Genomic DNA, 13,718 nt, shown 5'->3' with positions numbered 1-13,718 from the left:
GTGGTGGAGGCTGGTACAATTGCAACATTTAAGAGGCATTTGGATGGGTATATCAATAGGAAGGGTTTGGAGGGATATGGGCCGGGTGCTGGCAGGTGAGACTAGATTGGGTTGGGATATCTGGTCAAACAGGTTGGACCGAAGGGTCTGTTTCCATGCTGTACTTGTCTATGACTCTATGACCTCTGGCAGCTCACTCCATATATGCACCACCCTCTGCATGAAAAAGTTGCCCTTTTTGTTCCTTTTAAACCTTTCCCCAATCACCTTAAATTTATCCCCGCTAGTTTTGGACTTTCCAACACCAGGGAAAAGACCTTGACTATTCAACCTATAAGATAACCCCTCAACCTCCAGGGAAAATCACCCCAACCTATACAGCCTCACCCTACAGCTCAAACCCTCCAACTCTGACAACATCCTTGTAAATCTTTTCTGAACCATTTCAAGTTTCACAATATCTTTCCTATAGGAGGGAGGCCAGAATTGAATACAGTAATACAAAGTGGCCTAACCAATGTGCTTTACAGGTGTAACATGACCTCCCAACTCCTATACTCAACTCATAACAATAAAGGCACACATACCAAATTCTTCAGTATCCAGTCTATCAACTACACTCCAAGGTCTCTTTGTTCAGCTGAATAAAATTAGGAAATGTTATGGAATTGGAAATGGTCAATTTGCAGAGAATTTAAAGCAAATGCAAATAGCAAATGCATCGCTCTGTGGTAAAAAGAGTGTTCATCAGCAAGTTTTATAAGATATACAATTCAAACAACTGAAAGAAATTCTGCTCCTCACCTTGGGAACATAGTCAATGAAAACAAAATTAGGCCATTCAGTCCATTCCTCCACATAACTAGATTTTGGTTGACCTTCTGACTCAGCATCATTTTCACACATTATTCCCCGTACCTTGAAGTCTTTAATATCCATAAATATATTAATTTCTGTCTTGAATATACTCAGCCTCCTGGCATACAGAATTCTAAAGATTCATCATCCTCTGAATGCAAACATTACTCATCTCAGTCCTAAATGACCTACCATCTATTCCGACACTGTACCCCCTGGTTCTTGACCCCTAACTGGGCAAACATTCTTCTGGCATCTGGCGGTTGAACCCTGTAAGAATTTTGTGTTTCAATGAGATCACCTTTCATTCTTCGGAATTCTAAAGAGTGCAGACCCAGTCTCCTCAATCTCCCTTCCCAAGACAATCCAGTTATTCCAGAAATTAGTCTGGTAAACCTTCATTACACTCCCTCTATTGAAGTATATTTTTTTTTTAGAAAGGTAAGGATATCAATTCTGCGCACATTACAGAGCCTTGGTGAGCTTCATCTCAAATACAACTGCAGCAAGACATCATTACTCCTGCATTCAAATCCTCTAGCAATAAAAGCCAATATATAATTTCCTTCCTCATCTATTACTAAGAATTTGCTTTACAAAAAGTGAAATAATAGACATACTTAACATAAAGAAGGCACTTAGCATAACATGCCTGTGCCCAATGTTTGAAAGAATTAGTCAATTACGTCCCATAGCCCTGCAAGTATTTAGTTTTCAGATATAGATTCAGCACTCTTTTGAAAGTCACCATTGAATCTGCCTTTACAATATATTCAAATATTAATTACAGTTCATAATAACATGCTAAACTATAAAAACAATTGAACCCTGAATTATGGATACCTCCAAGTGAAAGTGTTAGCAGCATAAAACCTTTTGAAACAAGAGAAAATATTGTGTGTTCTTTCATTGCATTGGTACAACTCAAAGTAAATTTCTGTCAATTAGTTAAATTATTGCATTCACTAAAATTGTTCTTTACCCTTTGGTTTGCTGGCATGCGCCGAACTAATGCTTTGAGTTATAGCTCGGAGTTTCTGCTCTCGCTCATCGTGAAGACGTAGATACATTTCACGCCATGACTCAAACTCCTGTCGTTCCTGGTTCTTAAAGTCTCTTTTACAGTGTCTCAGCCACAGGTGATCAGTTTCTTCAACAAAAGTCTGTTTGGCAGCAGAAATGCACAATCAGACACTAATTGAAAAAGTTGAAGTCAACGACAAAGAAAAGGCTTAGATTTTCTTTTCCTATATAGCATTTTTTTTGACACAGTTGGTAGTTACCAAGTGAACCAATCTTATCATAGCTTTTTACCATATGCTACCTGTTTTTGGCTACAACTCCCGTTTATCCATTTACTAAAAGATAGAGATTAAAAGTAATCAATTAAAATCCTCACGCCTACATAGAGTCATACAACATGGAAACAGACTCTTTGGTCCAACTAGTTCATGCCAAATATAATCCCAAACTAAAAACTCACCCCATCTGACTGTTCCTGTCCCATATCTCTCCAAACCTTTCTTATTCATGTACTTGTCTTTTAAGTGGTGTAACATTGCCTGCATCCACCACTTCCCCAGGAAGTTCATTCCAAATGCGAACCACCCTCTGTAAAAGATTTACCACCCACGACTTTAAAATCGGTCTCTTCTCACCTCAAAAAAATGTGACCCCTAGTCTTGAAATCCTCCAACCTAGGGAAAAGATACCTACCAGTAAATAAAATGTTACAGGACAAATGCACCCCCTCATGTATTTCTAATTTGGATGTTTTTCAATTATTAATGTTAACTGTTGTGATTGCTAGTTAACTCCATTTTTGACATTAGCAGACTACTTAATGTAACTACGTAATTACATTTTTTTTTTAAATCCACCTCTACACCTAATTTTCCATCCTCCAAAATCAGTCTTCACTGAAGCTACACTACTGCTTCATATTGTAAATTAATCACAAAAACAATTCGTATGCAACCAAATTAATTGTCAATTTAGGTATTACAATGTTGGTCTAGTTTAGTGTAGTCAATAAAAATTAGTAGTAATGCAATCGGTCATAACATCAGTACCTACAGGAAGGAGTAAATTTAGGGAATTTTTGCTTTGTATTACTATCACGTTGAAAAGTGCATATTTATAGGTAGTTTAGAAGGACAGGATTAGTTACAACTAGAAAGTTCCATCTAATCAACTAACCTATAAATGCTCACCATCAAGGCTTGCCTATTAAAACTGGTCTCCGGTGAATTAGCAGCGATTTGATCTGATCTACAGATCAGCATCTAATATCTGTACATAGATGAAAACTAGAGAGAATTAAAGGGGAATGCACATGGTAAAGACAGACGAGACAACAGATGTTCTGCAAAATAATTCATCTCACCTCTCCTGTAGGGAGTGAGCACTGTAAATACTAAGGATAATTTTGCAGATCAACACCCAGACACTGGAGATGAAGAAACTGGTGTTGGGTGGTAGTTAATGGAGCAGATAATGAGATATGCACAAAACACATTGCCGATATCTATTGCCCCTTGTCCAGACCAATTTCAACCCATGATTGGCTGCTATATCAGACCTGATATAACTCAGATTTCCATCATTTTCCAGCTCTTTTGAACTCACCATTGCAGAAAAAGAAGACCTTTCTATGTGAGGTGGCAATATTTATGAGACATTCCATATTGTCCATTGGTCATTTTCAAAAGGTATACAACATCCGGTTTAAACTTCCATTCCCAGGTCCATTTCCAGTCACACATATAAATGTATAACCTACACTTTCTACAGAAGCTAAAGCGAGAAGTCAATAGCTCAATAAGAACATCAGTCTGAATTGTGTACTAAGTCTCCTTTCTTGCAAATAAGGCATGGTTTTAAAAAAACATGTCACCACATATCAAAAGTTATCTAAACACAACAGTTAATTTATTAAGCATGAAAAATTGAAAAAGTGCTTTCAAAATAAAATAATCTACTTTGATAAATTCTAGGCATTCTTACTGAAACCTATGAAACTGCGCATACCGAAGTACACGCCAGACATTGAATGCACATTCCATTACAACCTCGGAGCATAGGAATTCAAAACATGAAAGCCAATTTCCTCAAACTTTATATTATATCAGTGGATTACTTTGCTCAATTTTGAGTATTTGAAAATTTCACTGTCAATCTGCTTAACCATGCACACTCACGATTCAATAGGGGCAGTAGCAGTATCAGTTAATTAAGTTCTGAATATTACATTATAAATTGTTAGTACTTCAGTCTTGTACACCATGAAAGATAATTCCTAGTCTGTCCTGGCTAATTGCAGAACAAGAAAATCTCAACATTGCAAGTGCTACCAGTTTGGATTGTTATGTTCCACTGGAGAGTGCAGATATTTGGAGATCAAGTTAAATGGGATTACATTTGGCTGTAATGTCCTTCATGGCCTATTAATTCTCACTGTCGAGTTGAAGGAAAGGAAGGGGGAAAGTGAAGGGCAGAGGGAGAGAGGAGGAGGAGAATGGGGGGGCAGGGGGGAAGAGGAGGAGGGGAAGGGTTTAGGGAGGGACAAGGGGAAAGGAGTGAAGTTTGTAAAAGTAAATCAGCTTGTTAAAGCATGAGAGAGAGGGAGAAAATCCTTGCCCAAAATTCCTGTATGTTTACATTTCTACAGTAAACAAAAAACTTGGAGGAACCAGTTAGTTCAGTCGGTTGGATGACCAATTTGCATCGGATTGATACCAACAGCTTGGAGTTCAATCCCCCTTCTGTTGGGGTATATTTGGGAGCTGCCTTTTTTCCCTACCCTTGGTTGACACCTCACTGCTGTGGGTTAGACCCATTTTTGGGCAGAGAACTCAAAAGGATGATGGTGAATATTATGTAGCAGTTAAGAACTAATTGAATTCTCAATGTCCTGAAAATAATTAATCATTCTTTTTTAGAAATGTTGGAGACAACTGCAACACTTCCCAACCTAAACTGACCTTGTTCTGTGATGCCTGAAAAAAAACACTTGAATGAAGTCAGGTTCAGATCATCTGACCATGCTGGCAGCTCTTTTGAAAACAGTAACCTCATCCTTCATATTTATGTGTGACCATGTAGTTGTGAAACCTGCACCAGCATGAACTATTTTAGTGTTTATCAGACAGCCAACAAGATACCAGTGTCCCAAAGTTTTCAAGCGTTCAGCTAATTTGACAAAATAGCCACAGGAAACAAACAGCAATTCTCTGTTTCCACAACTTAATTACTTGTTTAATACAATAAGTGTGGGTTGCTAAACATGCCCTCAGACATACCCTTCATATATCATACCTACCTTTGACTTCATAGAGCCTAACACGTAACACATCAAAAGCCATCTTTTTCTTCAGTGCCAACACTGGCCAACTGACAAATAGCATTATTGAGAAATACAATTGTTGCTTATAAATTAATTGCAGATCACAGCTGATGTTACCTGCATTATTGCTGTCTACCGTGTTCCATTTTTAATTTTCTCAGACTATCCACCTCTCCATTCCACTACAATCTCGCTTGTTTCAACTGATGCCACTGTATGGTATGTTCTCTTTTTCTAAGCATGGAGTACATCCATCTCTTTTTCTAATGATGAACTTTAATTTCTAAAAAGAACCTTGATCTTCCGAAGTACTGTACCCTGGGATATTTAAGACCGGAGTCAACACTTTATTTGATGATGATACTCTACCTAATGACCAAGGCACTGAATCTGGATCCAGAATGACACTTACCTCAATGCATGTCATTATAGAGCAGTACTTTTCTACAGGATGGAAAGCTTTTTTTCCCCATCTCTCCTAATTTTATTCGTCACAATTGTGTTTTAAAAAGATCTTACTTTTGTACTAAGTTCAAAAATTTTCAATCTGCTCCTCAAACAGTTTTTTTTTAACTTGGAGGAAAAAAAGCAATTAGCAAAATTAAGAATTCCAGTATTCCTGAGCACTCCTCATACTAAAACAATTAATTCCCTGTTTGCCATCTCAGTAACCCTCTTTTGCACCCACGCCAAAGTCTTGATATTAAAGCATGGTAACTCCAAAGTATACACTATATTTTAACTGCAGCTTATCTACCTTTTGCTACAGGTTTAGCAATATCTGTTTGCCTTCATGTAGACACGTATATCAAATTTCTTTTCCATCCTACCATATTCTAATTTCATACAGTGCTATTTATTACCTAGTTTACATGCATTTTATCTTAACTTTATCCCCAATATAATGACTTCCAGAAGTTTACTTACTCATGTTAGACTGGTCCACAGTTACCCAATTTATCTTTTTGTACTTTTCGAACAAATGTACCAGTATAGAAACTCTCAAGTTTCCTGACATAAGATCTATGTCCAAAAATGCTTAAAATTTGTGGTCAGATCATTTGCCACGTCCTCTCAGCACTCCATATCATTCTAGGATGCATGTCATAAAGCATCAATTTCCAAAAACATTTTCTGCTATCTCCCCATTTGTAGGTAATCCATCTGAAACTTCCTCCTTTTATCCTATGGTACTGTAAATGTTTTTCATGCAAGTGTTTATTCTTCATTGTGAAACCAGCAAACAATTTGACCAATAGAGGCATCACATCCAAATCTGATCTTGTTTACATATGACAGAACTCAGGTCCACTTCAAACAATGGGTCACTCGTTAGCATCTTGAATCAGGAGCTTTGGTTTATTTTCACTTCTGCAACCACTGGGTGCTAATGCCATAGGTCACATTACTACCGCTGCCTTAGGTGACATCAGCTAACTCAGCACAGTTCTAGAATCAACAAGAAAGATGCAGCTATCACCATATCAACAATTTGGTCTATTGGGATGTGGGAGGATGTAAATTTTCCCAGTCTATAACCAGAACTCACTTAAAATAGATCAGCAGACTTTTGCTGTTGGCTAGCTGTCTGAAGAAGAGCGGGGTAGTTCATTGGGTGCCTGACAAATATTTGTCCCTCATCAACAACATTAAAACAAATTATCTAGTTGTTTATTTCATTGCTGTTCAAATGCTGTTGTCATGGACAAAATGAATACCATGTTACCTGCAATACAATTACATCATTTCAAAACCACTTTGATGGCTTTTAAGTGCTCTGGGACCTGAAGTTGTGAAAAATAAGTCCCATTTTTCTTTTTATCAATGTGTACACTGACAGGACACAGCAAAGACGATACAAGACAAAAAATATTTCAACTGAGATCACAACAAATTCTGAGGGATTCTGATTTTTGGCCCAAAAAGTGTGTTTCACCACACCTCTTAATAAATTCTTAAAGTCTGTCAACCTATTTCAAACCACTTTTTTTTCATTCTTTTGTGAGACGTGGGCATCATTGGCAAGGCCATTATTTGTCTCCCATAACTAACTGTCCTTGAACAGAGTGGCTTGCCAGGCTGAGGAGCAACCTCATGGAATTTCCAGTCTATAACATTCCCAAATAATAGGATTCACAAAGGTTTATAAGTTTTAGACAAAATCTTTCTGTGGCTGCATCGGATGCTGCCTGACCTGCTGTGCTTTTTCCATTGCCATGCTTTTCGAATCAGAGGTCAGTTAAGAGTCAACCAACTGAATCTGAAGTCACATGTAGGCCAGACCAGGTAAGGATGGCAGATTTCCTTCCTTAAAAAGACATTAGTGAACCAGATTGGTTTTTACAAAAAACAGTTATAGCTTCATGGTTCACCATTATTGAGCCTAACTTTAAATTTCAGATTTCCTTCACTGGAATTTAAACTCCACCACATGCAGTGGTGAGTTTTGAACACTTGTACCCAATGCATGAGTCTGGGTTTATGGATTACTAATCCAGTCAGATTACCACTGCACTAGTATCTCATCATACTGTCTTCCCCATAAATAAAGTTAGGATCACAGAAAAGATAAAAATTTGTTTTACTATTAGCAAAGACTGGGGCACCACAATGAGCAGTTCCTGTACCTTTCCATTAACTTCCCTTTTAGGAATCAGAGCACAGGCTTACCGGATTGCAGTCCTCAATCCGATACAGCTGTTCAGGGGTACATCGTTCCAGGACAGGTTCTAAAATTTCAAATGGCACTCCTCCAACTTCATGAATAGCTGCAAGAAAGCACAACAGATACTAATGAAAAATATACAACACAAAGATAAAACAGTAGAAGCAGGGCCTCCTTAAAGTAACATCAGCTGAGGAGCACTTCATGGAATTTCCAGTCTATAACATTCCCAAATAATAGGATTCACAAAGATTTATAAATTTTAGACAAAATGTTTCTCTGGCAGCTACAAAATACCTCAGTTTCAGATTAAGAAAAGTAGGGGACTAAATAAAGACATCTTTCGACTGACTATTATCCTGCTAGAATGTACACTTGCACAGATGATTATATCAGACTCAAGTATGATGCCACTCCTGAAATCTAGGTTCATGTTAAGTGTTTTTCATATTCAGAGAGAGTTCTGGAGAATGTCTGTGATCTGCAAAACATTATCTCAGCAACAGGGAAGAAAAAGGAATAAAAGTCAACATATAATTATATAAAAGCTTTGAGAAAAGCAATCCTGCGATACGTCGACTCGGAGTCTTTTTAAAATCATAAACCTCGTCTTAAGATTGGGGTGCTTCTAATTCAGCCACAATATACAGCCCTACAGCACAGGCTGGTTAGTTCAGTTGGCTAGATAGCTGATTTGCGATGTCAAGTGTCACCAACAGCACAGGTCAATACCTGTACTGGCTGAGATCACCATGAAAGTTCCACCTTTTCAATCTCACCTCTTACCTGAAATATGGTGATCTTTAGTTTACCAGATGTCTCTCATGAGAGAATAGCCCTATTGTCCTCTGGGATTACAGTGACTTTACCTTTACACAGCCTTTATCTTTAGCTTGTGAGTTTAAGAGAAAGGAGTAAATGGAATCCTGGTTACTAGTGTAATTATTATGGCATAACAATTAAATTAAAAATTGTCATATTGAATAACAGGTATAACATGTATAATCCATTCCAGCTCAACATGGTTCCTACTCTATTGACAGATAAAGTATTTAGAGAGAATTAGAATGAAGAATTTATTTCCTACAGTCCACAAAACTCATTCATGCAGGAAAGATTATGGTCTAGCCATACTGGAATGTTAGACCATGGTAACACAATCACATGTGGATCAATGTTTTTGCAAAAAGAACATGTAGACAACAATTCTACTTTTCAATTTCCCTCAGCTTCAAACATACAACTAGTTTTAAAATGCTCAGGCTTCCTTGCAAGGAATGCAGCAAGTTTTGGCCTCAGGCATTGCCATAGTTGAGGTCATTGGTTCGAACCCAAAGATGCAGCTCTTTAAATCCCTTCCCACCAATAGTGGATATGATTAGTACTGCACGTTATTCAGCAGTCCCCAGCAACATTTACTGATTGAGACCATGTAAATTCAAATCAAGATAAGGAAGGAATATACATTAAGCAACCACATATGTACAAGAACAGGAGGGAAGAAAGGAACTAAATCTGTGGAAGCTAGAATTGAAAATTATGGTATTGAGATGCAACACTGTTGAAGGAAGTCCGGACATCTACTAGCCTGTGTCAAGTAACTTGCCAATGATCTTTATCAAGGTTTACACTGTGATGAGGAAATAGAAATCTTAGCACATGCAGAACCATACCACACCAGGGCACCAAAGTCTTTAAGGAAAGTTTGGAAAATACCATTGGTCAAGAAAGAGCCCTATACATGCTGACATTTAAATGTTACTTGATAATTACATATAATTACCCCTCAATAAGAAGGTAGGGTGAAAATCTTTCCATCTATTTGCTGAGAGAGACAAACCAAACAAAGTAGATTGGAACACCAATGGATGGCATTATGGAGTAGTCAAAGATTTTCAATCTCTGAAGCACATATTAGTGTAATCAAAGTGCTTTCTAACTGGGGGGCAAGTGACGGAGGGAAGTGTGACAAACAAAATAAAACTAAAACTTACAAAAAGCAATACCTATGTTTAAATTCAAATGTTGAAAGCAGAGGATCAGGCAACCCTGGAATGAATACAGAGCTACTTTCTTATTAGGAACATATCACGCAATCCTAATTTCACATACTTGGGCAAATATGCAATTCTGATGCTTATTTGTGACTTACAATCCACGTTGTTTTGTAGAACTCGAATACACTGTTCATACAATGACATCATCTTTGGAAGGAAGACAGTCTTTGATCCAGAATACACCTGCATCTTTGAGTTAAACCGGCGACCAGTAAATCCCAGATCCTCCTCAGACAGAACAGATATAGCTGGAGCAGAAAGGAAACTGTATTTCATATCCAAAGCACTTCAGGAATTAAGTTCTAGTCACTGCATTAAAAAAAACACACTTTGTCCTCCCAAACATTCACATTTTCAACCCACACTCATGCACACAGACATACACAATCACCCCATATACATGCATCTCCAGCTACTGTATAAACAACCTAGCACTCAAACGCACAACCCACACCCACCGTAACTCTGCGCACATGCACATACAGCCACTCACCATCCTTCTTTTTCCCAACTGAGATCATACAATCTCTTCAACCAGAATACCTGTCACACACTGGTCAAAAGACTCAAGCTAGAACAAAAGAAGCTGGTAAATTAGCTGCAATCTTCTTTTCTTCCCATTCTTTTCCAGGCAATACAGAGTCACAGCTCACTTCCCAAGGACTGTATGCATGTGGCTATCAAGGTACCTGCACAGCAGCAATGTGCTTTCATGAAGACTTCCCACTTGCTGAACAAATTATTAGTTTCTGACATCACAAATTCTGCGGACATGTACATGGTTCCAGGGAAACTGCTGCAACTCATTCATCCTGGATAGTCCTAGGGACCTCAACTCTTCAGGTAAACTGTGGTGGTAGAAATTGGGTAAAAACAGGAGTGCCCTAAAGGCGTACGGTTTAGACATGTGCAGAATTCAATCACAAAGGCTGAGGACATTTGAAACTATTGTCATCTCACTACAAGGACAGCAGCTAAACAGGGCATAAGTAGCTGGGCCCTCCTCAGCCAGTTAGACCGTGGAGGCCTCCCTGCGAGTTTGGCGGGGCCAATCCGGTTGGACCAGTTTGTGACACAAGGACGGACTACTAAGCCTCCAATGACAATGGCTGACTCTTTAGCAATATCTCATGGCCTACCTGAACTAGCCTCAGAGACACCTGACCCCAATCACATTAGAGTCAGTGATCATCACTGCATCCTCTTGTCTCACAATACTGCTGCTAGATCTTCCAATTGGTAAGCAGATTTTGGGAAAGGGAGCATGACAAATTAGTTATGGATGAACTAATTTCAGACTGAGTCGTGCCTGGTTTTCTGGTCCTTCACTGGGGCCCCATCACCAGGAGAAACTCAGCATATTATGTGTGGTATGTGAAGACTGCAAATTGCATTTAAATATAGCATCTTCCTTTTACATGCTGAAACTACCAATAAACCTCCATCTGTTATTGGCTGGCTCCCCCACCTGCATTGATTGGGTAAGATTGAAACATGTGGAATCAAATTCAACATCAGTAGCTAAACATCCCATCAACTGGCAAAATTCTACTCAAACTCTTCACAAGCTAACTTTCCTATGTAACTCTGAGCTGAGCTTCCATCTTCATATCACCTCCGGAATCTACTTATTCCTCTATTAAACTGCCTGCCCCACTTCTGCCTCAGCTCATATCTGCTAAAACCCATATCTTGACTAGCTTTACTACCTCAGTCTCCGCCATTCCAACTTTCTCCTTGCCAGCCTTCCAACTGCAACCTCTGTATCATTAAGTCATTCCAAAACTCCACAGTATTTATCCTAACTTTCACCAAGTCCCATCCACTCACACCGTGACCATATTCACAATTCCAAACTACAACAGGTTAGACTCACCTTTTCTTTTTGGTGGTGATAATGGTGTCATATCCATTGAAGGAAGGGGTCTATAGTTGGGCTGGATAAGTGGCAATGGAATATCCGGTAATACAGGTACTACATCAATCATCATCTATTGAGAAAGAGGAAAAGAAAAAGCAATATTAAAATTTCAGCCTTGAAGTGACAAACTGCAAATAATAATTGAAGATCCATCCAGCAGCATCTGATATCGGATGCCAAAACTGAGAGATATTGGCCAGTGTAAAACTAAATACTTCATTGCTGATGTATTTCTATATCTTTTCCTTTTGTGGTTCACTCTACTTTTAAGGCTAATAGCCATCGACGAATAAAGTGCTGCTGAGAACATTGATAGTACCATAATTTATTTTAATAAATGTCTAATAAGAAATAATGTCATAATAAAAAAAGTCTTTTCAATGACTCTACAGTTCAACACTATGCCAAATTTAATTCTGTGGCCAGGAGTTTGACAGCTAACCTGCTCCCAAAACCAATCGGTGGCTGGGCAATCCACTGATATAGAGTCAGAGATATACAGCATGGAAACAGACCCTTTGGTCCAACCCGTCCATGCCAACCAGATATCCCAATCCAACCTAGTCCCACCTGCCAGCACCCGGACCATATCCCTCCAAATCCTTCCTATTCACATATCCATCCAAATGCCTCTTCAATGTTGCAAGTGTACCAGCCTCCACCACTTCGTCTGGCAGCTCATTCCATACAAGTACCACCCTCTGTGTGAAAAAGTTGCCCCTGAGGTCTCTTTCCTATCTTTCCCCTCTCATCCTAAACCTTTGCCCTCTAGTTTTGGACTCCCCGACCCCATGGAAAAGACTTTTCCTATTTACCCTATCCATGCCCCTCAATTTTGTAAACCTTAATAAGGTCACCTCTCAACCTCCGAGCTCCAGGGAAAACAGCCCCAGCCTGTTCAGCTTCTCTCTATAGCTCAAATCCTCCCACCCTGGCAACATCCTTGTAAATATTTTCTGAACCCTTTCAAGTTTCACAACATCTTTCCGATATATCCTATCTATCTGCAACTCCACTTTCAAGGAGCTATGAACCTGAACTCGAAGGTCTCTTTGTTCAGCAACACTCCCTAGGACCTTACCATTAAGTGTATAAGTCCTGCTAAGATTTGCTTTCCCAAAATGCAGCACCTCGCATTTATCTGAATTAAACTCCATCTGCCATTGGCCCATCTGGTCAAGATTCTGTTGTAATCTGAGGTAACCCTCTTCGCTGTCCACTACACCTCCAATTTTGGTCTCATCTGCAAACTTACTAACTGTACCTCTTATGCTCGCATCCAAATAGTTTACGTAAATGACAAAAAGTAGAGGACCCAGCATCATACTTGGCTGTAGCAAATAAAATTCTCAGGTTAAATCAGAGAAAACAGATGTTCATAGTAATCACACATGCTTTTCACTGTAATGGAAAAATGAAGCAAAAATCAAGCACAAGTCAGTCTATATTCTCTCCACGTTTCTTGAACTTGCCAAATCTGTACCTAGCATCATAAGGCAGTTAATACCAAAGTCTGAAGTAACAGGAATGTTTCTTATTGTGTAGAATTCAACCTCATCAATATTCTTGCCATTTTCACACATCTTGAGACTAGTTTCTAATTTTAATAATGGAGTGCAGAGCAAGTGTTTGGCAGGATTAAATTAATGGTGACACTGGTTTACTTCCTCAGGATGTGTTGAGGCTTTTGAATTTCACTGTCAAATTAAAGCACTAAGTACATATAGTTCCTCTTCCAAATGCACAATTAGTTACCAATAATAATAAAAGGGACAAAACAGTTGATACTTAATTTGAGTTTGAAATTTAGGCAGGTTTCTACCCAACAGGCAATACAATTGTTCAGAAAGCAAAACCACTAGGCTAAGAATT

The 13,718-nt window shown here is 38.7% G+C and overlaps 1 protein-coding gene across 3 annotated transcripts in view; it reads right to left on the bottom strand.

Annotated features, from left to right (window-relative positions):
- The window catches only part of eloa (elongin A), a 52,108-nt gene that overhangs the window by 5,404 nt on the left and 32,986 nt on the right, over positions 1-13,718 (bottom strand). For all 3 annotated transcript variants that reach the window (XM_043717745.1, XM_043717744.1, XM_043717743.1), the window contains 4 exons: positions 11,802-11,916; positions 10,021-10,173; positions 7,874-7,971; positions 1,841-2,021 (listed from right to left, as the gene is read on the bottom strand). In XM_043717745.1, coding sequence (XP_043573680.1) covers positions 1,841-2,021; positions 7,874-7,971; positions 10,021-10,173; positions 11,802-11,916 — 547 coding nt within the window. The remainder of the gene's footprint in view (positions 1-1,840; positions 2,022-7,873; positions 7,972-10,020; positions 10,174-11,801; positions 11,917-13,718) is intronic.

Source organism: Chiloscyllium plagiosum, chromosome 27, assembly GCF_004010195.1.
Source record: "Chiloscyllium plagiosum isolate BGI_BamShark_2017 chromosome 27, ASM401019v2, whole genome shotgun sequence".
Classification (NCBI taxonomy): Eukaryota; Metazoa; Chordata; class Chondrichthyes; order Orectolobiformes; family Hemiscylliidae; genus Chiloscyllium; species Chiloscyllium plagiosum.
The sequence above is the reverse complement of the archived record's forward strand: the minus strand, read 5'-3'. Positions and strand labels throughout refer to the sequence as shown.